General features: G+C 37.6%; 1 protein-coding gene across 1 annotated transcript in view; it reads left to right on the top strand.

The window, feature by feature from the left end:
• The window catches only part of LOC113228898 (protein piccolo), a 47,676-nt gene extending 22,065 nt beyond the window's left edge, over positions 1 to 25,611 (top strand). Inside the window, exons 3-8 of the mRNA XM_026462335.1 lie at positions 11,955 to 12,170; positions 19,360 to 19,463; positions 19,755 to 19,958; positions 20,664 to 20,746; positions 20,827 to 22,796; positions 22,920 to 25,611. Coding sequence (XP_026318120.1) covers positions 11,955 to 12,170; positions 19,360 to 19,463; positions 19,755 to 19,958; positions 20,664 to 20,746; positions 20,827 to 22,796; positions 22,920 to 24,796 — 4,454 coding nt within the window. The 3' untranslated portion in view covers positions 24,797 to 25,611. The remainder of the gene's footprint in view (positions 1 to 11,954; positions 12,171 to 19,359; positions 19,464 to 19,754; positions 19,959 to 20,663; positions 20,747 to 20,826; positions 22,797 to 22,919) is intronic.
• Positions 25,612 to 27,320: the final 1,709 nt, after the last annotated feature.

Genomic DNA, 27,320 nt, shown 5'->3' with positions numbered 1-27,320 from the left:
GTAATGCGCAGATTACTGCTTGGTGATAGAAATAAGTAAGGTGGCAGATTTCCCCTAACCGAATCTCTTTCACAAGGAGCTCTACTGTCATTTAGAAGACTCAATTACTGCTTCGTTATTTATAGCAAAACATCGAAACAAAGTTTAAAAGTATGCGACGGAGAACTTTCTTGAAAACTACCGGGAGTTCTAGCTGTTCCCACGAGTTATTTTGTTGAATTTTTTTTCAACAAAAGAGGGCAAGTTATGGAATCATTTAGACGTTTTTATTCAATTTTACACTTGAGCGCCTTGGTTAATACGATGTCGCTAAGGGAGCCAATATACGGCGGCGACGGGAAATTGGTGACAGGCTTTTTTTATCTTGGAATTGGTATAATACATTATTTCTATTTCCTGTCGATCGTGTGACCTACTTACTGTCTGGCATATACATATACTCGAGTAGTGCAGGCTCGGTCTAATTTTGTTATATCTAAAGTAATCTCATAAAATAGTAATTTTTTCATCTTCCCTTATAGCCATATTGACAATCAAGTAATTAACTAAGATCATTAACATTTCATAGCAGTAAAGCTTCTGATAGAGTACGTCGAGGGAAGTGCTGCCACCTTATATATTTCTGCCGTCAAGCAGTAATGTGAGCATTACTGTGTTCCGGCTTTGAAGGGTAAGGGCACATGAGCTTTATGAAATTATGCCCCATGGTGGCAGTGCCCCTCAGGTTTTTGCGATTTAAAATTTTGAGTGGCACTGTAACTGTCATGAATAGCATTGTCGCTTATGTGTTCGTCCAGTCACTTGATATCATAAAAAAAAATATACATTATATTAACAAAACAGCATATACCCACATATACCCCACATACTATTACATAATTTACAAAACTGAACACCGCAAAGGTTTGGATAATTCACTAAAACATTTTATAGGCAACGAAAATGGGCCTTCAGTTCCGAAGCATTTCCGCGTCCCGGGAAAAACGAACTTTCCAGACTATATTTTATGTATAAGGTTTTTTTTCTTTTATTTCTATTCTAGTCATTTAAACAATCATAGCATGATTTAACAGAGATCTTTTTAAGGTATATTAAAAATTACTCATGTTTTTTCCCATTTTTGTAGTGGGCTCGTAAGAATCAAAGGGTATTTATATAATATAGTGTGGTTTTATCGTTCTTCAACCTGGAGAATAAACTAAGTTCCATACTATATATAGTGTTGCCATGCCCATGTAACTAGAACAAAAAAATACTTATGGTTTACTAGATTAACTGTATTAATCTAGTAAACCATAAGTATTTTTTTGTTCTAGTTACATGGTTAGATTAATACTGTTTAAATGAGTGACTAAAGCTAAATTAAGTGTCAAAAGTCTGGATATTCCTGAGATTGAAAAAATTAGTCTCGAGTGTCGATAATGCCAAAATCTCGTCGAGACTCGAAATTTCGATTATCCAGTATATTTTGATTCGGATTCGTCAAATTTACCCGGATGGTTTCTCTCCAGTTGCAGTGTCTACAGTATACTTTATTGCAGCTCTAGTAGGCATGCAATATAATGAAGCAATATACAAGAGTAGCCGCAGCGTTGCATGATCACAAACTTGGTCGAACGTGCTTTAGGATGTCGTGTCGTGCGCCTGTCACTAGGAAATTCGTACAGTTTTATACTTCTCTTTAGTTTTCAACTCGAATAACGAAATCGAGAATAAACATTTTCAATTTCGTTCAGAGTAAAGGTAAAACGTCTAAAGCGCCACTTCAAGCCAAAAACTCATATCATTTGACTTGGATTTTTTAAGCGATTTCTAAAAGGAGGAGGTTCTCAATTCGACTTTGTTTTTGTTTGTGTGTATGTTACGCGACTTTGATGATTCTTTCTTTGTTGGAAAGAGGGTGCGTACCTCAGTATTGGTCCCATTTAAATTTGAAGTGTTTTTAAATAGAAAATATTCCACCTCTAAGGGTGGCAAACTAGGGTATGAATCCGGTTTCGCGCACTTTCCGTTTACCTTTTTCTATAAAACTTGACACATAGATGTAATTGCAATAAAAAAAGCCGATAAGGAAACTTTAAAAGTCAGTTTAAAAAAATAAAAAGTTACAATTACGCATATGCATCAATCTGTACATGTTTCGTAACGGTTTGAGCACTTTTTTGACGCTTTATGTTAAGGTTCAGTTTACATTGCCTCGGAACTGAACGCTGAACGGCATTTTTAATACTTAGCATAATGAGCCTTATGTCAACGCATGTCTTTCGGATTCACGGGAATTCTCGCTGTTACGGTCTCGTATCTAATTTGTACGTTATACAATTGACATAAACTCCATTATGCCATGAATAGTTTCGTTGCAAAATTTCGCTTCTTTTCAGCTCCACGGTCATGTCAATTGAGCCCAATTCGCCACTTTCTCGTGGTACTTTTTGTTTAAGAGTCGGTTTGAGATTTTTTAATTTGTTGTTGTTATATAACCTTTGTAGAGCCTTTGGTTATTGCCTCTCCAATGCTTATATAACCTATTAATACTTAAATATAATAACTGTACAATTTTGATTGTTTATAAAAGAACAGCAGTGAGAAAAATATACATTACTGTACATAATTTTTAGCTTTAAAGGAAACGTGGTATATAAACTTGACGACCCAATTCCCAACATTTTTAAGTCTACTTAAGTACATGGCCACTCAGTGATAAAATTCCTCCGTCCAAACCGTAATTTTTCTCTCTTCATTGACACGAAGTTATTAAAATGGAATATTGGATGCCTTATCCATGCAGCTCCGCTATCCGGGGCAACGGGCGCAGTATAACTATTAGTATAATACAGTACTTTTACTAAACAACGAAGGCTTACGAAATAGATAACGTTATAATCAAATTTGATTTATATGTGTATTAAACAATTTTGTAAATTAGACACTTTTAATGGTTTTAGGATTTTATTATTTCATTTTTAGTACAAATCATGGGTTAATATATACGCTGAGCTCTGGTTGCCGCCGTACCAATATATTTTAGATAAAGATTTTGTGTGCAAATTTGCCAAGTTTGTTAATAAAATGTTATCAAAATGTCGACTTGAAGTTTTCAGGTAAGTTGCTTATGTACAACTATGTGTTAACTCATGTTGAATGTCGTTGACTAAGCAAAATATGAAACAGCTCCAAATTTAGGGTTATGTGAGTAATTTCATACTTTTAATAAAAAGGCCATGCTGCGGTGAAGTTGTCATGCCACTTGCACCACGAACTTGAGTTTACAGAGCTGAAACCTGCAACGTATAATTATTTGATGGAAAATTGAGTACTACGCATGACCGCTAGGCGCGTTATACATTATACTTATATAAGCACAAATATTTTATACGCAATTACGAACGACAGCAACATTGCAAAATTACCAGTCAAAGTATCCCAGATGCGTTTGACTATCATAATATTCAGACACTCCGCAGAAAGAACTGGTAAAGTTTATTAATTTAAAACTCTTTGATAGCAAAAAGTATCAAACTACGTTCTCCAAGAACAAACGGGCATAAATATGACGAATTGTACAATTTGCACCTTTTCGGCAAATACATCGTAACTATTGAATTCAGCGTAATGATTGTCAAAACATGTAAATGAAGGCAAGTTTAGTGTAATTCAAAATTCTAATAAGACTTTATCTGTTCTTTATCTATGAAGACTAGTGCCAGTGGAAGTAGGCGTGAGGATATGTTTGTAGGGTCAGGAGTAAGAGGACCACCGGGAGCATAGGGACCTGAAGCTTTTTCTATTACTACTATTTTTATCTGCTTGGACGAAGCGACATCATCCTTGTTATTTATTCGGATTCAATGAAAACAAATATTATTGCATCAAAATTTCATAAAAACTTTGTATACCGCAAGGCAGATCACAGTGATTCAAAGTCAATTCTTGTAACGCCAAGTACGACCTGTATGTATATCACAAAGAAATAAATTATTTGATTTGGAAGGTGTCGATGGCACCCGTGATACAGGGTTTCTTTAGTGCGGGGCTATGAATGTGTGCGTTACTTTTTTTTATAAAAGAAATATATTTGATTTATAAAATATAGAAAAACATAAGTTTTTTGTTTATTATTTCATTGTCTCAAAGCAAACTGTGTGTTCCAGCTTTTCTTTAACAATGGCCTACTGTATACTTGTCTATACTGTGTTAGGGTTGAAGGTGTCCCGGCGACCTGGTGTCCCAGATGCGTCGCCATGGAAACGGGCCGTTCGATTCTACTCAATTACTTTATAACCGCATCAGGTCATACATAACCAGTTATAATTAGTTTGGGTTTCACAGAACTATTAACAGTATGTTTAAATTGGGTTAGAATACAAATATAAACGCTACATTTCAATGGGTTTATTTATTTAAGTAAGTACAATTAACACATGTTAGCCTTTAAACTTTATACTCTACTAGCTGGTGACTTCGTCTGCGTAGAATAATGCGTCAAACACAGTAACAGCGGGTGCGATTCGGGTTCGTGTCGGGTCGGGAGCACGGCAGATGTAATTCCGTGTATTTACATGGACGACAACACATCACGCGCGGGGCCAGGACGTGCGCAGAGCGGATCCCGCGCTTGCTCGGGGTATGTTGTCATCCATATAGTACATGGAATTACGCCCGCCGTGCTCCCGACCCGATACGCGCCCGATGCGCACCCGTTCTCTGTGTTTCTCGCTTAAGTTCTTCGAGTAGCGTACTGTTACTATACTAATTTTCATAGTTTAATTGGTTTTCCATACAAACTTTCATCCCTTATTGCACCCCCTCTAAAATTTATGGGCTCCTTATTGTCATAAAATATAAGATGGTACCTAGGAGAAGGCTCCTAGGTACCATCTATCTCTATACCAAAATTCATCAACATTGGTCCTACGCCTAAGCGTGAAAACGTAAAAGACAGGCAGAGTTCTTTCGCATTTATAATATTAGTTTGGAAGGGATCGTATTATTAGAAGTAGCATAGAAATCAATTGAAATTAACTTCAAACGAAGTAATGCCATTGTCCACATATGGGCGACACTTTCTATAACTATATTTGTAATTACCGCTCCTTGCCCCTCACATACCTAACGCGTGTATCTCCAGAGACACCAGCTATAGTTTATATAGCGTTTTATATAATTACACAGATACATAATATTTACTTATTAAGTAGGACTATGGTAAATAAAGTTGTAATAATAAATACTTAATACGTTGTAGCAGTAGAGCTCCTTGTGACAGAGTTCGTCCAGGTACTGCCATCTTACCTATTTCTGCCGCCAAGCAGTAAAACAAAACTGCTTTCCGGTTTAGAAGGGTAAGGGTGCTGGTGAATGTGCAGGCACACGGGACTTGTCAACTTATGTCTCAGAGTGACGGGCGCAGTGGCAGTGCCCCTAAGATCTTTACGATTTAAAGTTCTAAGTGGCACTGCAACTGTTATGGATGGGCGTGACGCCTACCATAAGGCGCTCGACTTGTTCGTTCCGTCACTTGATATTATTTTAAAAAAACTCTCACGCGCTCTACGCTGAATGACAACACGCAGCAGCGGGAACGCTGTACACGCTGCACAAGCACTGCCGTGTTGTGTGTGTTACATGCAGTGTTTTTAGTAACTAATTTCAATCGAAGAATCTTTAAATATTTCACCTGAAAAGTTGTCATTTTGCAGGTGTAGCCTTATTAGGTACATTAAGGTTCGATTAAATATTAATCTTTGTGATTTACCTACCTACAGTTCGAGGGGTACTGCAGCTGTTATTTTTGACGACCTCTGTGGTCTTGCACACCGGTCTTCATAGTGTTGCCATCTCTGATGTCTCGGGTTCGATCCCCGGCTAGATCAGGGAGTCTACTCTCGATCTCCGTCTGACATCCGTCCTAAACAATTATTGTCAAATAAGTAATACTCGTCCAAAGTATACTCGTATAAAGCTTCATTCGCATCAAACTAACTTTTCTATATTGTCTCGGGTCTGGGTGTTTGTGGTACGGTCGTTGTTTCCGATTTCCACAATACAAGTGCTTTAGCTATTTGGTATCAGAGCAACGTATTTGATGTTGTCTAATATTTATATATTATTTATTTATGTTATGGATCGGATTCGTCCCGTCATTTGGTATCATAAAACAAATTCGAAAACATTTAGTGGCATAACCTACGACTGTAATTTCTAAGTCACACACGTCTGTGAATGGTTAGCAGCAATAGCTCCCGCTAACGGTGAACGAAAACATCGTGTTGAAACCTGTATGAAGAAGAAGGTTCACAACCCCTGGAAAACCTATGCCAGTGTAGTAGACTGTGATCTAAAAACTTTTTTTATGATATCAAGTGATGGGAGCCTACTTGCCTATTTCTATTTGGCGGCAGAAATAGGTAAGTAGGCAGTATTTTCCTGAACGAACTCTTCCACGAGGAGTTTTACTGCTGCTAAAAACCATCTCCTTCGAGAAGTCCTAGGAGGGGACCTATAATAGGTTGATGGATGAGGAAGAGTCGATCATTAAACATAAAATGTAATAAAGCCAAAGTATATAACGCAAAAGTGCCCCTAGAACTACGACTAAACATTTTATTAACAAACTTCAGGGACCCGCGACCTTTATTTCGACCTGTTTCAAATATAACCTGCCACGTATGGGTAACCATAGTTTCTGTTATTGCGTATAACGTGATATTTTAAAAAAGAAAAAACAAATGAGAAAAATAATATTAGGCTCAATTTACATTGCCACGATTCCGTCCATTCGGAAGTGTTTTATTGTAACAAAATTGAACAAACATAAAGAAGTAACAAACTAATTAAAAGAAACAAAAACTAGCAAATGTGCCCGTAATTAAGTTAGTAACATTTCTGGAATTATCGAAATGAGATCTACAACCCCTATGAGAGATTTTTTTATATATATTATTTAGTTTCAGTTTTATTGTTAAGAAAAATCAGCGAAATTTTTCAAAAAAAATTTAGCTTTAATAATAATAACGCATACACTCAACATAGCCCCGCACTAGGAAAACCCTGTGTCGCGGGTACCATGGCATAGACATACTCATAGAAAACCACAAATTACACCCAAACTCACGAGATAAATAAATGTATTTCATACAAATATTTCTCTCGGTCCGGGAATCGAACCTGGGACCCCTGGGTGGCAGTCCGGCATGGTAACTGACGTGTTATCATTATACAATATGAATCGGACCTAAGATATACCTATACCTAAGATGGACCTATATGCAGGTAGGTTATTTTATAGTTATCTGATACCATTGTGAGCCACCAGGGGGCCTAATAAGAGCTCTTAGAGCAATTCTGTTTAAGCCCGTAATTTGGATTGCCTGTCAAATTCGTACTATGACCTCACAAAAACAATTTTCACTTTCCATGCAATTTATGTTCCCCATTCGAAATCCGTTCACCTTTTCTTTCATAGCAAAATCGTATCATGACGTGCCATTTGTCATGCAAATGGCGGTCTCATCTGTAAAAATAAGCAATTCAAAGAAAGTTACTCCGTGATTAACTTTTTGAAGACTTTGTTACACTTTTAAGAAACTTCGTTTAAGTTTTATTGTATTTTCAGTTTCATAATTATTTGTCATCTTTTTAGGTTTTACAGCCAATTGTCAATAAATAAATAGTATTAAATATCGAGTGTTTTTCGAATATTTTAGTTCGAGTTTCCAATCTTTAAAGTTTTGTTGATAAATTATTGGCATGAATGTTATTGAAATTTTTAAATTGGATCTGAATCATTTTAATAATTTGATTGACTTAGCGAAAATCGTAAAATAACTTTTAAATAAACTGTCAAATTTGACTTTAATGCAATCAATAATTAATAATTAATAATAATTAAATAGTTTATTTGTTTAAATAACAAATGGCTTACAAAATAAAGCCCGCCAAACTGCAATACAGTTTGTTGGCAGGGACACACTCTCATTAAATAATATGCCTCGACCCACTCATCATACACACACATCCGCATCCACCTATCGTACACACACACCACACATACTCATAAATACTAAACTACATACTGTTTAACCATTTGATACTTGTAGCAACAATGTCTCCTTCACTTTCTTTTTAAACATCAGCTTCGATACATTACTTTATGACAAATTTTTTTTTTTTCGGAAAACTTACAGCTAGGTAACAATAATAAAAGCTTAAATATAGTACATGCCTGACAGATCAGTGCATGTATGCTGAGGGCTAATTAAAAGCTTCCACAGATTGATACAATGTAGGTGGAAAGGAAGTTGACGACTTAAAAAACAATGAATAGTAAGCATTAAAAACATTATAAATTCAGCTAAATGCTTGAAAAGAAATAATCACTAAGTAATCGTTTTACCTTACTTGCACTAGTGTTGAATAGGTCTACATCACTATATTTATTCAATAAGTTGTTATATGAGCAAGACGCTCTACTTATAAATGCATTTTGCCTATAATTGGTTCTAACTATGGGAACGTAAAGGGTTATATGATTTCTCAGTGCAACCTTGCCTGCGCGTAGTCCTATTCGCTCAAGGAGTTCGGGGCAGTCAATAGTGCCGTTTGCTATGTTAATAATATAAGTCAAATCTGCTATTTCTCTACGTCTGTACAAAGGCAGAAAGTGAAATTTGCGACACCTAGTCTCATAGTTTGGCAAAAATATACCGGCTCGATATTGTAGGTAACGCAAAAATCTCTTTTGGATGTATTCTATTCGTGCAGAATACGCTTTATAGCGAGGATTCCATACCTGAGACGCATATTCAAGGTGGCTCCGAACATAACAACAAAAAAGTATTTTAAAAGTTTTAATACTTTTAAATTCCGAGGACATTCTTAGTACAAAACCCAGCGAACGACTTGCTTTTTTGACAACATTATCAATATGTTGATCAAATATCAATTTACTGTCAAAAGTCACCCCTAAATCTTTAATCGAATCTACTCGAGTTAGGGAAGCATTATATAATGTGTAGTTATATAATATTTTTGTGGATTTTCGGGTATAGGTACTTACATAGCATTTAGAAACATTAAGATCCAATTTGTTTATAATGCAGTAATTTTGAAATCTAACAAGATCGTCCTGAAGACAGTGGGCGTCATTAATATCATTAATTTTACGTAAAATTTTCATATCATCGGCATATAAAAGTATTTTAGACTTCAGAAAACAGGAAGCGATATCATTAACAAAAATTGTGAAAAGTAGGGGTCCTAGCAATGATCCTTGAGGTAAACCAGAAGGGATTTATCTATTTCTTTCATATGATTTAGTATGTAGTTCCATCTCGCTCTTGTTAGTTGTCAGCTAGCCAGCCAGAAACAATAATTAAGGTTTAAAAAGTAAAACTCATCATCCTGGCGTGCCATTCTCGTTCAATTTTGTGTAGGTTATGATACGAATTTAAGAAATTCATTTTTCCCACGTCAAGTGAATTGCATGGAACTTGCCTGGTTGCTTAGAAGCTTACAGTAGGCCCCCAGAGCCACGAATTCTCGTGTGAGGCGAGTGCAATAGAATGTTTAACGATAAGAGTTAATTTGGCCAGAGATAGGCCAAAGCCGGCTTATGCGCAGTAGCGGCTCGCCACCGTATGACAGAAATACATCAGCAGCATGAAACCCCAATCGCTTCCTTCACTCGTATTGTATCAGTCATAGACCCATTTATACTTGAGCCTCTTAATCTGACCTTTTTTGAGGACATCCCAATCTGATTGAGATATGTAAGTCGAGGGCATCCTCTCCCCGCGTTTCCCTCCACTTTCGCTTTATAAAGACGTTTTCTGGCTGATTGTGATAATAAAGGAAAAGTAACTAAATAAGTAACATTTATATCATGTAACTAGAATGTACTATAAAATCTATAATATTTCGTGTACGTAGTGATCAGACGAATTAAGATCCAAGCAATTAAAATTTATGGTATGGTATGGTGTGACGGGCTAGTGTCCGCAACTCGACATCTAGGCGCCTAATTAAACCGTAATAGCTAGATAGATATTCCATGCATTATTGCTTCCAAGATTTTTTTCTGCAATCCTCAATATCAGCGAAAAAAAAAATAGTTCAATTTAAAAGTACACGGAAGCGTTGGACGCAATTAATGGGCTCTACTGCAAATAGAATGCGGTTCGCTTCGGGTTTGGCTACAATATGAACCATATTTAAGATAGAACACCCTCAAACCTGTATACTGTATTAACCGACTTCAAAAATGGAGGAGGTTCTTAATTCGACTGTATGTTTTTTTGTATGTATATTACAAGATAACTTGCGAACCGATTTTGGTTATTCTTTTTTTGTTGGAAAGAGGGTAAGTAATGGGCCCATTTAAATTTGAAATAAATATTCCACCTCTGAGGGTGGCAAACTAGGGCATGAATCCGGTTTCAATAAAATTTGACAAATAGATGTAATTTCACGAGCTTTTGTGGTCGGTTTTTTCAGTACTGTCTGCTGAGATTATAATCTCCAAGCTCCTTAAAAATTGTCAAAATTTCGTAGTCAAATCCGTTTATGCACGATGACTTGACTCCTTTTTTCATTGATTGACTTGACTCCTTGTTTCTTTGATTGACTCGACTCCTTTTTTTCTCTCGATTTAGTTTCTATTTCATTCCTGCTCAGCAGGGACATCAAACATTGATACGCTATACGGATCCTTTTTGCTAGGAGACAATCTACTTATATAGGTAGTAAAAACGAATCGTTAAACTCACTAATGAATATAATTTGAACGTGTCTATGAATCCCGAAGGCATCATCGAACAGGTTGATGGATTTGTTGTTATAACACAACCGTCAAATCCCACAATTGGAGTATTTCGGGTTCCGTTACAACAGCTACGTGTGCCTTTCGTGCAATATGTAATGTTATTACGTTATGGATGACATATCTATGTTTTGCGATTGGCAGTATAATTACCCACACAGTATTTGAGTATTCTAGACATTATTTGCTGGTCGCGGATTTTTATAAATTTATGTATTGCATCATGAGCACAGAGAATGATATCTCATATAAACATTGAGCCTGTCAGGGTATTGCAATCTAATTATTAATTTTATATTATACTTTATAACAATTTTATGCTTTAATACAAACTCTGTTAACTGCTCTATTAAAAATTGAAATATGCGTCATCACTAAAAATTACTAAATATGTACGTATATTAGAAGTATGTGGTTCGTGAGAAATAGAACATTTATCCATATTGCTTATAGCTCTCTATCTGACAAGAACTCTTCTATTGAGTACCTAGTAATATAGGATGCGATGTACCGGGTTCGATTCCCTAGTTTTATTTTCCCTATGAGGCTAGAAAATCAAACAAAGAATTACGGTAAATTAAAATAATTATAATAAAAAAAAAAATTAATTCACGAATTCAAATTTAAATTAAAAAAACGTGCATATATTTATCACGAGTCGTGGTATCGTGCCTTAAGACTTTAGGTTTTCCGCTTCCGAGTATGGTACTCCACTGTATATTTGCCGGAGCAGAAGAAGGGCCACAGGACGAGCAGTAATTGGTAGCCGTTCAGCGGATGTTGTTTCGTCCTAGTCCAGACGTGGTCAAGATCCAGGTTCAGGCTCCAGCCCGAATTTCAATATGTCTGGTGATTTATTATATGAGTATAGCCTTGTAATAGATTTTTTCCAGTCAAATCTAGTTATTTAAGTAAATAACCTTTCTATTTGTTTGGCGTCTAGATATTTTGACTGCCTGATTAATTATTGCGCAAAAATTTCTTAATTTGACTCCTAGAAGTTAGTGTGGTTAATAAATTTGCTTGTTTCTTCGATCACATTTTAAGCGCTGATTACCACTTTACACTGTCATTAGTTTTCCGGAAGTAAAGCCATAATTTATTTACATGACTTACGTATTTTTTTGTATTTCAGCGCGGTGCAATGGCGGTGCGGTGATGGCGGATGGCGGCGCGGGCGCAGAGGGCGGCGGGGCTGGGGAGAGCGCAGCGCGCGGCGCGGCGCTGGAGCGCGCGTACGTGCACGACGTGTACGAGCAGGCGGGCGCGGCCGACGAGCCCGCACCGCCCGCGCCTGCCGCCAGCGCCTTCCTCGCCGACCTAGACCCCGGCAGCCTCGTCTGCGACGTCGGTCAGTACCTACCAACACCTCAATCCTCATCATTTACATTAATTCTCCTAAGAATCAATCTATCCGAAGTGCAAAATCACAAATACTCAAAGATATTAGAAGATATTGAGTTAAGATAAAAAAGCAGAGTAGCAAAACTTTTTTTTTTTTTTTTTTTTTTTTTATGACATTAAGTAACGGGACGAACAAGTCGTGTGCCTGATGGTAAGCTACACGCCTGCCCATAACAGTTGCAGTGCCACCAAGAGCTTTAAATTACAAAGATCTTGGGGGCACTGCCACTGCGCCCGTCACCCTGAGACATAAAACTGTATCCTTGAAACATTTTGCAGTGGCGCACATACTACGTATATTACTTGTGAGGGGTACGGGTATGGATATGGAGAGACATTCTCTCCTTTCTCTCCTAATTAATCACACTTCGATTGCAGTTCATCTAAACAGAACTAACAAAACATTATGATAATCTACCAGTGTCTTTGATACATATAGTTTTTGTGAAGCTTACTAATTTTTAGCAAAGCAAGTTTGCGAATAACAAATTCACACCTAAGAGAAATCTTTTCATGATCAATAATTTTCTATAACATGTCACAACACCCACAAAAAAAGCTGGGTTTGGTTTTTTTTCGTTTCCAACAAATACTGAAATCTGAAATACGAAGCATATTTTTTGGACAGCATGTTTTGACAAATTATTAGTACATAATTAATGTTACGAATAAAAATACAAAAATACCAACCACCGTGAAACGAATTTCGAAGGAAGGGAATGTTTAACAATAGAAACCGATGTGATCATTGTACGTGTATGTGGGCTCGCAGTAACATGTACTAAGTGTCTTGTAAGCAACCCGTATCCTGCCCACACAGTGCTTGTAAATATAACTACAAAGTTAATTAGTGATTCCAGCAAATGACAGTCGTGGGAGTCGAAATACGCTCAAACATATCTCTCTGACTTAAGATACAACACAACAACAATAAATAAAAAAACGATCGTATTTCTAGACGTGACGCATTCTCGTCGACGGTCAATTCTACGAAACGTCTACTACAACATCACGACGACTACATGAGCCTCTTTATTATTTAAGCATTTTTATGACGATTTAATTATCCATATAATTACGAGTATACTTCGTAGGAGTACAGTTCCTTGTGAAAGAGTTCGTCCAGTGAAGTACAAACGCCAAACAGTAATGTGAGCATTACTGAGTTCCGGTTTTGAAGCCCCCACCAGCAGGTGGAAGTACAGGCAAATGGGAACTTGCCAACTTATGTCTCAGGGTGACAGGCGCAGTGGTAGTGCCCCTCATATCTTTGCGATTTACAGCTCTGAATGGCACTGTAACTGTTATGGACAGGCGTGTAGCTTACCAACAGGCGCACGACTTGTTCGTCCCATCACTTGATATTATAAAAAAAAACTTTGACATTACCACTATCAGTTTGACTATAATATAAACTTGCAAGGGCAGCTATTGAAAAAATGATAAAGTCAGCAAGATAAAAGGCATTTGTCAAAAAACTTTTTTCATACTTTTATAGGACCACCTGTTTGAAAATTGTATTATCTCGATGACGGCACCATTTTTTTAAACTCTGTGAATGCCAAGAAATACTTTCAATGCGTGCACGAAATGAGCCTCCACGCACGACGTACTATCCGCGTACGTCCGGCGCACTTTGGGCAACAATTGACGAGTACCTAACGCCAATTGACAAATCCTTTCACCACGATTGGCAGTGTGTGTCAAAATTCATGTGCTGTCTTTCAGGATAATTTTCTTTTAGCTATGGCGGTTCAGGTAGCTGAACTTGCTGATCTGTCTCAAATTTCCACCCTGTATATTACATTCTTACGTTCTTTTCAAATCATAACTTATTTAACGCTAATCTAAGCGCACATTTTTCATCACTAACTCAGACATTGATCAAGGCCAAGTTGTGGAATATGAAATAATTAATCTCTCATACTAATGATTCTAGCATTATTGTCGAAACTCAATACTAGATTGTGTCTCTCTATACAGGTAAACCTTAGTCGACCTTTACGTTCAATTGACATACAGGCTGTTAATTTAATTGCGTTACACCCGAAGGGAGGATGGGAACACATCTGAAATCAGCTGTTCCATATATTTTAGTCGAGTGTGTATGAATATTTTTAACATTGTTTTGTCTATTGTAGGGGCATTCTATATACACCTACTTAAATACACTACTGTATCTACACGTGATTTAGTGTTACTTGTAGGTAGTGCATTACTTGTAAGTAGTGCCAGCACTAAATTAGGGTTGCAGTATTTACTGTACTTAGAAAACTGTATACGTAAACTGTGGTTAACGGTGTTGGTTACTCATTAAGTCACTGTTTGTTTATTATAACAATCTACTACTTGCAATGTGTAATGTTTACTGACCCCATTAAAAAAAAACATTTAGTATGGAAATCAGTATTACTAGATGGAATTAGAATATTAATTAACACTTTGTATGTATAAGTAATAAAATATTAATATAGTATAAGATTTTTATATAACGGCTATAAAGTTACTGCAGTAGTCTAAATAGGCTTCTGAGTCAGGTGTAGGGACAAGTTGTTTAGGTGGGGTTTTGGGGATCGCCTTAACCTGGATTATATGTGCGTCGTCCATCTCACTATGTGCCCTGCATGCCCTAACACCTTGAGGATGTAATGGCGGCTACTAGAGACGCGATCGGCGTGGCTGAGTTTTGGACCACAATAATATAGAGTATGCCGGCGATACGAAACCTAAGAAGAAGTATTAAGTAACGATTTTACCTATAAATCTCGAAGACTATGCTCTCTATACATCGTAGATATTTTCTACGATGTATAGAGTACATGATCTTCAATCTTGGCCGTTATGTACGCCACACACGCCCGTTTGTCTCATGTTAATACAAACAAGGGAAGCACCTAAAACTGAAATAAGAAGCTAGACAATTTACCATCAAATCTCTTATTCATGGCACACGTGGAGCTTTGAGGGAGACCTTTTCGCATTTGGTTTATTGGGTGTGTAATACCTTTTTACCTGACTAATCTAAAGAGAGTGCTAATGATTTTAACACTATTTGTCGGTGTAGAATGAGTACAAGTATTATGTCTGTATTCGACCTCCTGACGACGATGTCGTAAAGTTCGGTGGTATTGTGATGACCCCATGAACCCAGAAGTTAGCACTATGGGCACTAGATATGAAGGTTTGATTTTAGGATTCGATACCAATTAAAGAAAAATACTGATAATTTTACAATTCAAAAGAAACCACCAGGCGCATGACTTCGTCTGGTCCCGTCACGTGGTGTCATAAACAATGTAATTCATTCATCAACACGAAGAAGTTTTACTATGAGGACCCGTCTTAGGAACCATTAGTATTGGGGATTCCCCAAGTTACTGAAAGTAGTTCATGTTCATGGGTAAAATTACAATTAAAAAACCATTATATATCTCACTGCCGGGTACCAGTGCTCTTTAGGCCAGTTTGGAAGTCCACCAATGGGGACTCTTACATTGTCGCAGGGTTTTGAATCTTCTTCAAAGCGCAGGTTAATACGATGTATTCCTACTAAGCATCGACAAATGCACGTGACTTAGGTACTAAAGTCATAGGAACAGTCGATGCCCTAAGATGCCTGCCTGACCCCTTACCCGACCTTTTGATTCTGAGAGCCTTTTTACGTATTCAACAGAAAGTAAAGAAATTATATCAAAATTAATTTTGTGGCTCACAGATTAAAGGTTAAGGTAGTTTAAAATCTTTGTTCACACTGATCTACTCCAGAACCAAATACTCGGTTATGTGGTCAAGTATCTTAAGGCATCGACTGTACAAGCCGCCACAATAAAATATCATAAATAATATAATAATATTTATGTCTGTATCGTGGCTTACAAATCGCTGATAAAAAGGTGCCCTTTTCATACTTGTCAAGTTTTTACTTATCCAACCAGTGTCCTTTGCGATATAAAATATCATGAATATTATATTAGTCACAATGAGTATCGCGTAGGTGTTATTGAAATCTCTCGACTTACTATTGTATTAAAGTTTCTACCCCACTCTTTTTTCTACATCCTACGCATTCTACGTGTTCCTTTACGAAAGGTATGATACTGGCGGTGTCGGTTTTGAAGGGATTTTTAATTCTTTGTTAAACTAATTTATTAATTTTTAAAATACGGTTTAATAATTTAATAAAATACGGTTTTTAATGGCTTAAACTTACACAGTAGCTAGAAAGACGCATCTAAATCGTTGCTTCGAGAGGATATACTGAGTGCGATATTTTAGTTATAATTATTAATAAATATAAAAAAAAGAAGCGGAACGATGGAATAGGAAAACGTCATGGCTTCGTAATATCAAGGAGTGGACCGGCATTAAGACCGTGGAACAACTGTTCAGGCTAGCTCTGGACAAAGAAAGATATATAGAAAACTGACTGCTGACCTTCAATAATGGAGAGGCACTTGAAGAAGAAGAAGACTCGAATCAAGTCCAACTGAGTTATGGAACGATCCAGCACATCTTACGAATGTCTCTATGTGCTTGTTTCAGATCTTTGCTTTTGGTTTTAAACATTTTTCGTGCCTTAGGCATCTGTGAGAAATCTATGAAAGATTTTCTTCACTCAGCCTTACACAGTACCTGTACAGCTACAACAACGGCTAATTGGAGATGTCACTTTAATAAAATTGTAATATGAAGTTTAATGATATTCAATTCGCTGGAAAGGTTAGGAAATATTGTAGTTACTTACGTTACAATGTACTTTCTAGTTTTCCATTTATTAAATAAGTTGGAGTTGATTTTTTTCTTAAAAAAAAAATTGCTTCAAATGGCTCTCTTGTAGGGCTAGCACGACAGGACGCGATTTGCGCGAGAGCGACATAGAAGCGCGAAATATTGTTATTCTCTATACGAAAATAGCAGTATCTCGCACCTCATGTCGCTCTCGCGGAAGTCGCGCCACATCGTGCTAGGCCTACTATAATATTTTCCAAATGCACGTCAGACGTTTTACCTTTTTACTCCACTAGTTTGTTATGACTATTAACACAAAGATCGAACTCAAACAAAAATTCCTTCGGTTCGGCTAGACTCGAACAAGCTGCCTCGCTAAACCGTAAATGACCGTAAGTGGTTGGTGTCTGAGTAATAAATATTACGATATTACAGTTGTTTAGGCGCTTAGAAAGCGTACGTAACTCGTCTCTCCTTGGAGGACGTATATGGAAAGCTGTATACGCGACGTAGGAGAGATGGTTTGCTCAAGGGAAGGCTAATTACTCTGCGGTGGACGCGTATAACTAGGGCTTCCAATTTCACTGCTTTCCACGTTCGGGACAAATATATTTAGAGTCAGCGCGGTCCCGAAAATAAGACTTTCGAGCTTGTTTCAAAAGGTTTAGGTTCCATATTTATAGGCATATTCAGGATATTTTAAATAAGTTCATATTAAATCAAATGAAAAAATAAAAAATAATTTATTATTATTTTTTCTTTTTTCATTTTTATAGTGGGTACTTAAAAGAGCGTTTCATACAGTTTGAGATAGGGTGGACTTGATTTTGTTGCTACCGTTCTTCATTCTCCATAGATTATATTAAGCTCCACTCTACAGTTTGGCTATGTTCATTTAACCAGAACAAAAAATGACTTTGTTTAGTAGATTTTTAAAACTTTTGAATTCAGAATATTCCTAAGACTGAAGATCTCTATATAGAGATAAAGTAGTTTAACATTAACGCGACGAAAGATAGTCGAGTAATTATTATATAAGATATTAGATATAAGTACATATGTGTAAAAACGAATTTTTTTAACTACACGTAGAACATCGTAGTTGTACCTAACTAATCAATGAAAAGTCTACCCTAATGTTGAAATGTTGATTTGAAGTTATGTTTTACCTGATTTAAAAAGTTCTGGGAAAGAAGAAAGAAAATTACTACAAATGACACTACAGAAAAAAATAAAAATAAATCATTAGAAAAAATAAATTAAAAAGAACGAAAGATCAATAAGTACATGAGAGCATAAAAAATCAAAATGTAAGAAAAACTGAAAAGGAAACCACAAGACAATAAAAAAAATATTTACAAATACGAAGACACTAAATGTAAACGTAATTTGTGTGGTATCAGCTGCAGTCACAAAAGGGTCACTACATCAGGATTTTGTTGGAAATCACAGTATGTTCCCATCACTGATTTTCAATTAGGTCATTTTAGGTCAGGTTAGCTAAAAATTGTAATGATTCCTGGACCTCAAACTTTCAAAATTAATAAGTATTGTACTTACACTTTTTAGACTACTTTACTAATCGAGGACATACTTCACTATACTAACTTATTCAAGAGAAGGAACTCGAGGCTTTCCACTATGCGTTCGTGTATGTAAACGTTCTGTCTAGAATATCCTTATATTTCGTACATACGAATATAGTAGTTATACCTAGAAAATATAAAAACGACGCCAAACTAGATTATTTAATAATTACACACACCGTACGGCTTTAGGAACACTTAAAAAATTCCTACATACAATTGTTAAAATCCCCGTGTTCTGTTAAAGGTGTTGATAATAATCCTTTGTGAGCAGGTTACCAAATTCTCAACTCATCATATTTTCAGCTCACCACATTTTCATCTTACCATATTCTCAGCTCACCACATTCTCATTTCGCCATGTTCTCAGGTCACCACACCCTGATTTCATAATAGATATCTGTAAGGCTAGCACGACAGTGCGCGACTTGCTCGACAGCGACATAAAAAGCAACTTACTGCTATTCTCGCATAGAAGTCTCACGCTTTATGTCGCTCTCGCGCAAGTCACGCCCTGTCGTGCTAGCCCTACTTATGTAGGTAAGACATTTTCCTCTACAAGGTCAACCAAAAATGAAGTTAAAGTTAAAGTTAGCTAGCTGTTCTTATGTTGTAACATTCAGTTTTCATTTTACCTTGGTCGCAAATTTGCAATCAACCTCTCCCCGCCCGCCATTCACACCCCTAATGCGAAGCCATGTTAATCGTGAACAATCATTGCGTGTTACCAATTTACCTCACCATAAGTACCAATTACCTTCCCATACTAACTTCAAACTACTTCTAGGTTCTATCATACCTACGCCATATATTTCGGTTCAGGTTGCGGCAACGGTAAATACCTGAGCGTGAATCCGTCCGTGTTCGCCGTGGGTGGTGACCGATGCACGCGCCTGGCGGCGCAGGCGCATCAAAGTAACGACGAGGTATGTTTTATTTTTAAATGTAGACGTAGAATGTAAAACTTTGCTGTTTATATTTTTCAACGTTAAAACGCAACCATGTCAAGAAATGGAAGGCGTACCATGTCCGATAATTTCTCCGATGATGCCCCTCAGCAGATATTGATATAGATATTGGTCTGGAATAAACCCGTCTGGTCATGACGCACTTTGTCTGCTACACTGTTCTCTGGTGCGTATTTTGTTTATTTGGGCTCGTTGTCCCACTTACCAACCAAATTATCCTTATCGGTTGGTTTTCAAACCCATTTTCAGGTAGTGGTGTGTGACAACATGTGTCTGCCGTTCCGCGATGAGTCGTTTGACGCAGTGCTCTCAATTGCGGTGGTGCACCACTTCGCGACAGTTGAGCGGCGCGCCATGGCGTTACGGGAGTTGGCGCGCGTCACTCGCATCGGTGGACGCTTGCTGCTCACAGTCTGGGCCATGGAGCATGAAGGACGCAACTTCCACTCGCAGGTATTACTAATTTCACGCCATAGTACTCCTTCAGTATTTCAGTAAAGCGACCGCGGGACCGTCGATTCAACAATTGTAACGATAACTCCATCCACGTTGCGATAATCGTGCATTCACCCGCACATCAAGCTATAGAAACTTAGAAACTGTCACTGTTTTAACCTTCAAATTTAAACATTGTGTAATATTTTGCATTACCACACAATATTTATGACAAAACAATTTTAACGACTTGTTTTTAATTATAGCAGTAACGGTGACATAAGCTAATAAATATATTGAAATAAAACTTGTCACGTCTGACCAAAACACGTGAGACCATTGACGCGACTATCGCAACCTGAATGATTCGCTTTAAATATATATATCGGTCTCATCGATCTACCTCTGGCTGTAACCTATCTGACTCTACATTATTTACGAAAAGGCCAAAATTTCTTTGTTATTCAGCTTATAAAAACAAACAACTTTCCTTCTAGGTCTTTAAATAGTCAAACAAATTAAACATTCCAAGAAATAGACAAGACAGCGCTTGAAGTTTGTAAGGGAAATCGCAAAAAAAATGTGAATTTTCAAAAAGGGCAAAGCACGACATTCTCTTAATTTGTACCACATTTGATGCCACTACCAGTTGAAAGGATTACGGGATAATCTGGTACAAGGCTTTTTCTTTTTTAAAATCTGTGAATATTACAACAATTTCAGGACGTATTAATACCGTGGCACCGGCCAGCAACACTCTGTCCACCTACGCCTGCACCTCGGTTTCTATCAGTCGATCACGATCAGTAAGTGCATTCAAAAAATACGGATTGCTTTGTTTTATCATTGTTATCAATTTATACTTAAATATTTTTGTCATTTCCAGGAACGGAGACCCTTGGAAAAGTCGTGATGGTTCGCCGGGCTCATCGTCTCTCTCATCACCCAATGAAACATGCTATTCTTTTGTACGGCGAGCTTTGCAACGACTCGCAGGACGTCGTTCCTTCTTACCTTCGTGGAGTCTAGCAAGAGTACCACCACGACCCTGCACTCGACCTGAACCACCCGCCGCTGACTTACCAATCGAGTTGAGACGATTAGATGAAGCACTGCCATCCAGACTCGTTACCCAGTCTTCTGATGCATCTGCTATGAAATCGAGGAGCCTAACTGACATCGCCGATATTGAACATAGAGCTCTTGCGCGATCTAGGTCTAGCTTACCGAGTTTGGGAATGGACGAACATGATTTGCTACCACCCCAAGCTCCAGCTCCCGAAGTTCCTGAACCTAGAAAGAAACCCCGACTAGTCAAACAAAAAAAATCGATTAACGAAGATGATGCAGAAGAGGATCTCGACAAACCCACTGATATGAAAAGTATGGTCGAGGAAATGCCTAATTTTAAAATTCACACACATCGACAACAATCAAAAAGGCCTGGACGCGTATTCAAACAAACTTCATTGAACGAGGAATTGATGTCTGTAGAAAGGTTACGGGAAAAAGAACGATTAAGAAAGAACATTCAAAAGCAAGCGAGCCTTAATGAAGAGTATTTGTACAGAAGACCAGGGGCCTTGGACTCGATACGTGACTCAATATTTTCGACATCTGCAACCACAGCTAAAAAATTTCAATCTCTCAAAAATGGCCTCACTAGTAAGTTCAAAACATCTACAACGAATATAGACAAAGTTACCGTGTTCGTAAGAATGCTTCAAGGATGGAAAAGTCATGGCCCGGTGCCGGAAATTCCTACACCGAGCGACACCGGCACTGGAAATGAAAAAAGTTACCCTGAAAGACGACATTCGCGAGAGGATGGGTCCGATTCATCAAAAGATAGTAGCTTGCAAAGCGACACAAGTGTAGACTCTGAAGACAGCTTTGCATCTGTAATATATGTTCCTAAAGCAGACGGGTCGGGAGATCCACTATCGCCAACCCCACTTTCTCCTGGACCAACGTCACCAAGGTTAAAAGTATCATCGGTACCAACATCTCCTAGAATGAAAAGTTCACCAGGTTTACCTTCACCAAGAATAAAACAAGCGTTTCCATTGATTCGACCACCCACTTCACCGGGGGTAGTGCCTACTCCGGGATCAGTTAATAAAATACTCGTAGCGCAGTATAGCTTGAAAAATTATTCCACAACAAATTCCTTTTGTGCAGCATCCATGAAACCTCAATCTAAAAGTCAACCCAACTCACCACCTAAGTCGGAGTCAGATGAAAAAATTACGAAACCTGAACTCCAACCAATCATAAATAAAGATATAACGATGGAAGTATTTGAAGAAATTGATCCTATACCACCAATAAAAGAAGAAGAAGAAATTACTACTCCTGAAGTGACAAAAGAACTTATTGCTGAAATAAACAAAGACATTGAGGAAATTCATAAATTAACTGCTGAAACAAATCAACTAAAACCAAGAATTGTCCTACAAGATATCAAGCCTTATCCTAAAATTACATTACAAACTGTCGCGGAACTACCAGAAATACCACAATTTAGGCCTAAAGAGCCATCTAAGTCACCGACCGATACCCTTGATTCCAGATCATCAGATAGAAAAAGGAAGGATAGGATACGCCAAATAAAGGAGATGTTGAACAAAGGCATTCCTGGGGCAAATATTGGCAGGCGTCCTCCGTTCCCAATAGTGCGAACTAGTAAAATAGAGCCTAGCGCGAAAAGTCACCCTAAATTACTTAATTTAGAACTGTTCAACCCGGCTATTGACGACATAGATAGCGACTCTAGTGGAGTGTCTTCACCTGATTCCGTAGATAGCGTCATAAGCGTCATTCCTGATGACCTACGCAAAACTGCAATGGAAAAAGGTAAGATAAAATAAAAGTATCTCCATTTCACATACAAAACCATCATTTTTACACACACACATAAACAAACAAGTAATCATGAAATTGACATATACATATTTACAATATTTTCATATGTTACAGATTCATTACCCGTTGAAATCAAAGAAGAAACCTCTGACATAACAACCGAAAAGTCACCATCAATATCGCCAGCCCCACAGACTTTGATAGAAGCTGCTGCGGAAGTTGCACACTCTTTAGATGAAACTTGTGAGACTGTGATTCAGTCAAGTCCAAGATCTAAAAGAAAACATATAGAGAAGCTGGAGAGCGCAGAAGCGGTGGCCATAGTTCAAGGAGCCTCTAGTAGCAGTAGCAGTAGCAACTGGAGTTTAAATAAACTTTCCCCTGGTGATTTACGAATGTTGGAGGACAGGTCACGATCACATTCTCATACCAGCTCGAGTGGAAGTTCTTCGAGTTTAGAACGCCTTTCTCCTGGGCGAAGATCTAAAGATCGATCACCAAAACTAGGAAGTACCAGTAATTCTACTTGGAGCCTTAACAGATTGTCACCAAACAGGCCTGAAGGACGGTCTCTTGATGATAATTTGGGTAAAAGTCACAGAAGTCCAACTAGATTACCATATGATTCCGTTTCTATGTCCAGCACTGATTCGGAAAAATCTATTTCTAAGTCAGAAAGCTTTAACCGGATTCAAAACGAACCTCTCGTGACCTGCAAATCTGACATGCTAGCAAAAGAAGATGACTGGATGGATCAACAGGATCATAATCAACATCTAACTGAATTCGCTGAAAAACTTAGCGAGAAATTATTACAAGAGATCGATCAATATTCAAAACGTATTAATGAAGAAGACTTCGACTTGCCAAGCAGTAGCAGTAGCGAAAAAAGTATTTCTCTGAGATTAAAAAGAGAAGAAGAAGACAGAAATACTCAAAAAATATTGGATGAATTGTCTGACAGCTTACAACATCTGGAAGATCCTTACCATAATAAATTTATAGCTGAGAAACAAGGTTTAACTAAGACAGGCACAGACGTACATGAGCGGAGTAAATACATTGCGGCATTACACGACGCTCAAGAGACTGACATTAACAAATTGTTTCCAAAATGCGGTTCTAAGACTAAAAGCAAGAAGAGGTCGAAAGATGTTGATCCTATTATCAATAAGTACAGAGAACTGAAGAAAACTCTAAAAGTTACAAGTGACGAAGATATTTACCTAAACAATTGTGCCAACATACAATACAACGTAAAACCTACTATTGATGAAAAATTATCTGATACAGAGACAAAGAACCCGGATGATGACAGTGCCATTTCCTCGAGTAATGGTAACCCTGAAATAACCATCGACTCTGGCGCTTATGATACAAGTCAGTCCCTTGAAACAGGCTATTCTTTGGAGTCTGAAATAAGCGTAGACTCTTTGTGCACCAGTACCGATAAACGTTCCTCTCTGAAAGTGGGACAATCTACAGACTCCAGTGATTTAGACAAGATGGAAATAAGCCCAGAGTCAATTACTTCACGGTCCAGTACAAGTACTGCGCCCCTTAGATCTGGTTTCTCGATTGAGTCAAGTGACACATCCGCTGGTAGCGACTGGAGTCGAAGAGATAAGACTGGGAGCACGGCATCGCTGGGTTGTGCTAGCTTAGCATCCCTGCCTTCTTGCAGCGAATGCTCAAAGGAGAGAAAGTTGCTGGAAACCCGCTCCTCTTCGGAAGATACAGCTACGGCACCGGCTGTACCCTCGCGTGCTGCACCTCATGCACCTTTATTGCCTTCTTTGAGCGACGGCTCGGACAGCCTGCCATCAGAAGGAGGTGCGGTAACGTACCATAGGTATTATCACGTGTTCAAGAGAGGTGAATTAGACCAGCTAATTGAAAAATACGTGGAGAGCCTCCACGTTGTGTCTTCATACTATGACCAGGCCAGTTGGTGTGTAATAGCAGAAAAAGTACAAGTTTGGACCATTTAACTGTCATATGTTCGCGTTTCCTGATTTAGGGGCTGGTGGAGGCTAATAATTACTATAACATTTTACGACGAAATCTTATGAAATAGTGACGATTGAAGCAGACTATAATACATACAATTGACACTTATAAGTGCAGTGATTACATCCAAGTGACCTTCCTAACGAACTCTTAAGTGAGTGTTAAGGACATTCATAAAAAATCTAGATACATAACTGAAGGTGTAAACGGTTTGCAAAAATATCAACAGCCAAGCTTTTGTTTTTAATAATATTCTAGTCACTCTATACTGGTTTCATAGTTGTTATCTATATAATCTTGAAATTTATGGCCCATCGTCGCAAAACATGGTCGAGAGTGCAATCTTAGACTGTATTTTGTTCAGAGGCACTTATAGTATTCAATGCGAGAATAGTACTTGCATAAAATGAAAACTAAGAGCTTTAAATAGTGGAAACTTAATATAAATATATACTTCAGAGGCTCAATATAATATAAGCTATCCATAGCTTATTTACTGTATCTAACATTCACGTTTACTTACATACAATAATACAGCTATATACAATAATATATCTTCCTTAAGTTGGTGCGTTCTTATATACCTAACATTGACCGGACTAAAATTTGTTACATACATAATGCCAGTACTATCTAAGTGCATAAAGGTAATGATGTTGACTTCGTTGCTCCCAGTTCCTAACCAAATAATTTGATAGATGTTTGTCCCTTATATACTAATAGAGAGTGACAAGGATGACCGTTAGTAGATCTGTCACAATATTGTTTAGAATAAAAAATGTACGAAACAGAATTGCCTCAGAGTTAGTACAAATGTTACAATTTGTCTTGCTGGCTTTTGCACTTGTGTAGTACATGCTGCCGTGCTTGCGATAAGAACAGCAAGTCTATATGTATTTCAAACATACTTTCTGTTAAGATTGTAAGCACGGCAGCATGTCTATAGGCAAATTTTAAAGCGTGTTGCCACAGTGATGGTGAAAAGGAACGAAATTGTGTTAAAGCAAATAATTAAACTCGTGCCTGTACACAACAAATAAATAAAATCTCTTTTTGTCTCTTGTCTTAAGAAATAGCTCAACCACTTTCACCACTGTGACAACACTTAAAAGGGACCTATGGATATGTACTACCAGCAAGTCAAAGCAAAACAAAATGCAAGATTGGGTCCACTAACATCCCAGCTATGTAGATTGTAATCATGTTTATGACAATAACAAAAGAAAACGGATTAATATTGTAATTAATTTTATTTTGGATTATGGCGCAACTTTTGATAATGTACTTATAATGTTCTGTTTGAAGTGACATTTATAATCCAATCATCACGAAAGAGCGCTACTTGAACAGAACTTACTTACTTACCTACTTCTCTGGCTCCGATACTTGAAGTGGGTCTTCGCCTTCGATAAGAGTTGGCGCCAGCGCGTCCTGTCTTCTTCGATCTCGTCTCAGTTCTCTGCGTGCTGAGTCTTACTCCACTTCGTCCCTCCATCGGTATATGGATCGATTAACCAGTCGTCGACCACTAGGAAGTCCCTTGTAAGGCCATTTCACCGCCCTATGATGTATAAAAACAGTGTATAAAAAATTTAAATAAATCAATAATTGACTAACATCTATTACAATATATTTAATTAATTATTATTTTAGGCCCGTATTTGGGAGTCACCACTATCGAAACTGAATCACATTAGAATTTTAAGTCGCGGTCAGAAATAGCTTTAATTTAATAGCGAAAAAGACGTTATGTGGCTTGGATCGCATAAGCGTAAAACATGTAACGTCTTTTTCACTCTTTTGCGTGCGCATAAAGTACAGGCCACATCGCGAACGCAGTTGCAAGCAAACTAAGCTAAGTTAGCTTAGTTGGCATAGTTGGTTGCATGCAACTACGTGAGCTAAGCTAATTAGCTAACCTCGTTCGCGGTGTGGCTTGCCCTTAAGCTTTATCTGATATGCCCAAGCCGATTCCGCATTGTTAAATGTGATGACTCCCTTAGGCTTAGATTTATAAAACGAACTTTAGCATCGACTAGCAAAGAAGGCGTCTTAAGCAAATTTTTCGTATTTACAAAACGAACTTCGCCTAAGTTAAAGCAAGAAATTAAATTACCTACACTTTGAGCTAATTTCGGTATTTCCTGCTTAAACTTAAGCAAAGTTCGTTTCATAAATACGAAAAACTTGCTTAGCTCGATATTTTTGCATAGCAGAAGTCAAAGTCGGTTTATAAATTTCAGCTTTAATAAAGAGCTTCCAAGTCCGGTGTTCGAAAAATTTAGTACCGCACATCGCCACTAGATGGCATTACTTGTGTGCAATAAAATCAAGTTGTAAAGTGCGTATGTGAGATGCGACTCAGATCTAAAAATGTATGTCATAGCTCCTTTGCTTATTAAAATATAATCATCAACATCTTAGGCACAGTTTACATCGCGGAACAGATTGGAAGCGAATTTATATAGTCAATTGAATATCATACAAACTAGATACGAGCCAAAA

The sequence above is a fragment of the Hyposmocoma kahamanoa genome, unplaced genomic scaffold, assembly GCF_003589595.1.
Source record: "Hyposmocoma kahamanoa isolate Upper Pololo Valley unplaced genomic scaffold, ASM358959v1 262, whole genome shotgun sequence".
Classification (NCBI taxonomy): Eukaryota; Metazoa; Arthropoda; class Insecta; order Lepidoptera; family Cosmopterigidae; genus Hyposmocoma; species Hyposmocoma kahamanoa.
This window is presented reverse-complemented; position numbering and strand designations above follow the sequence as displayed.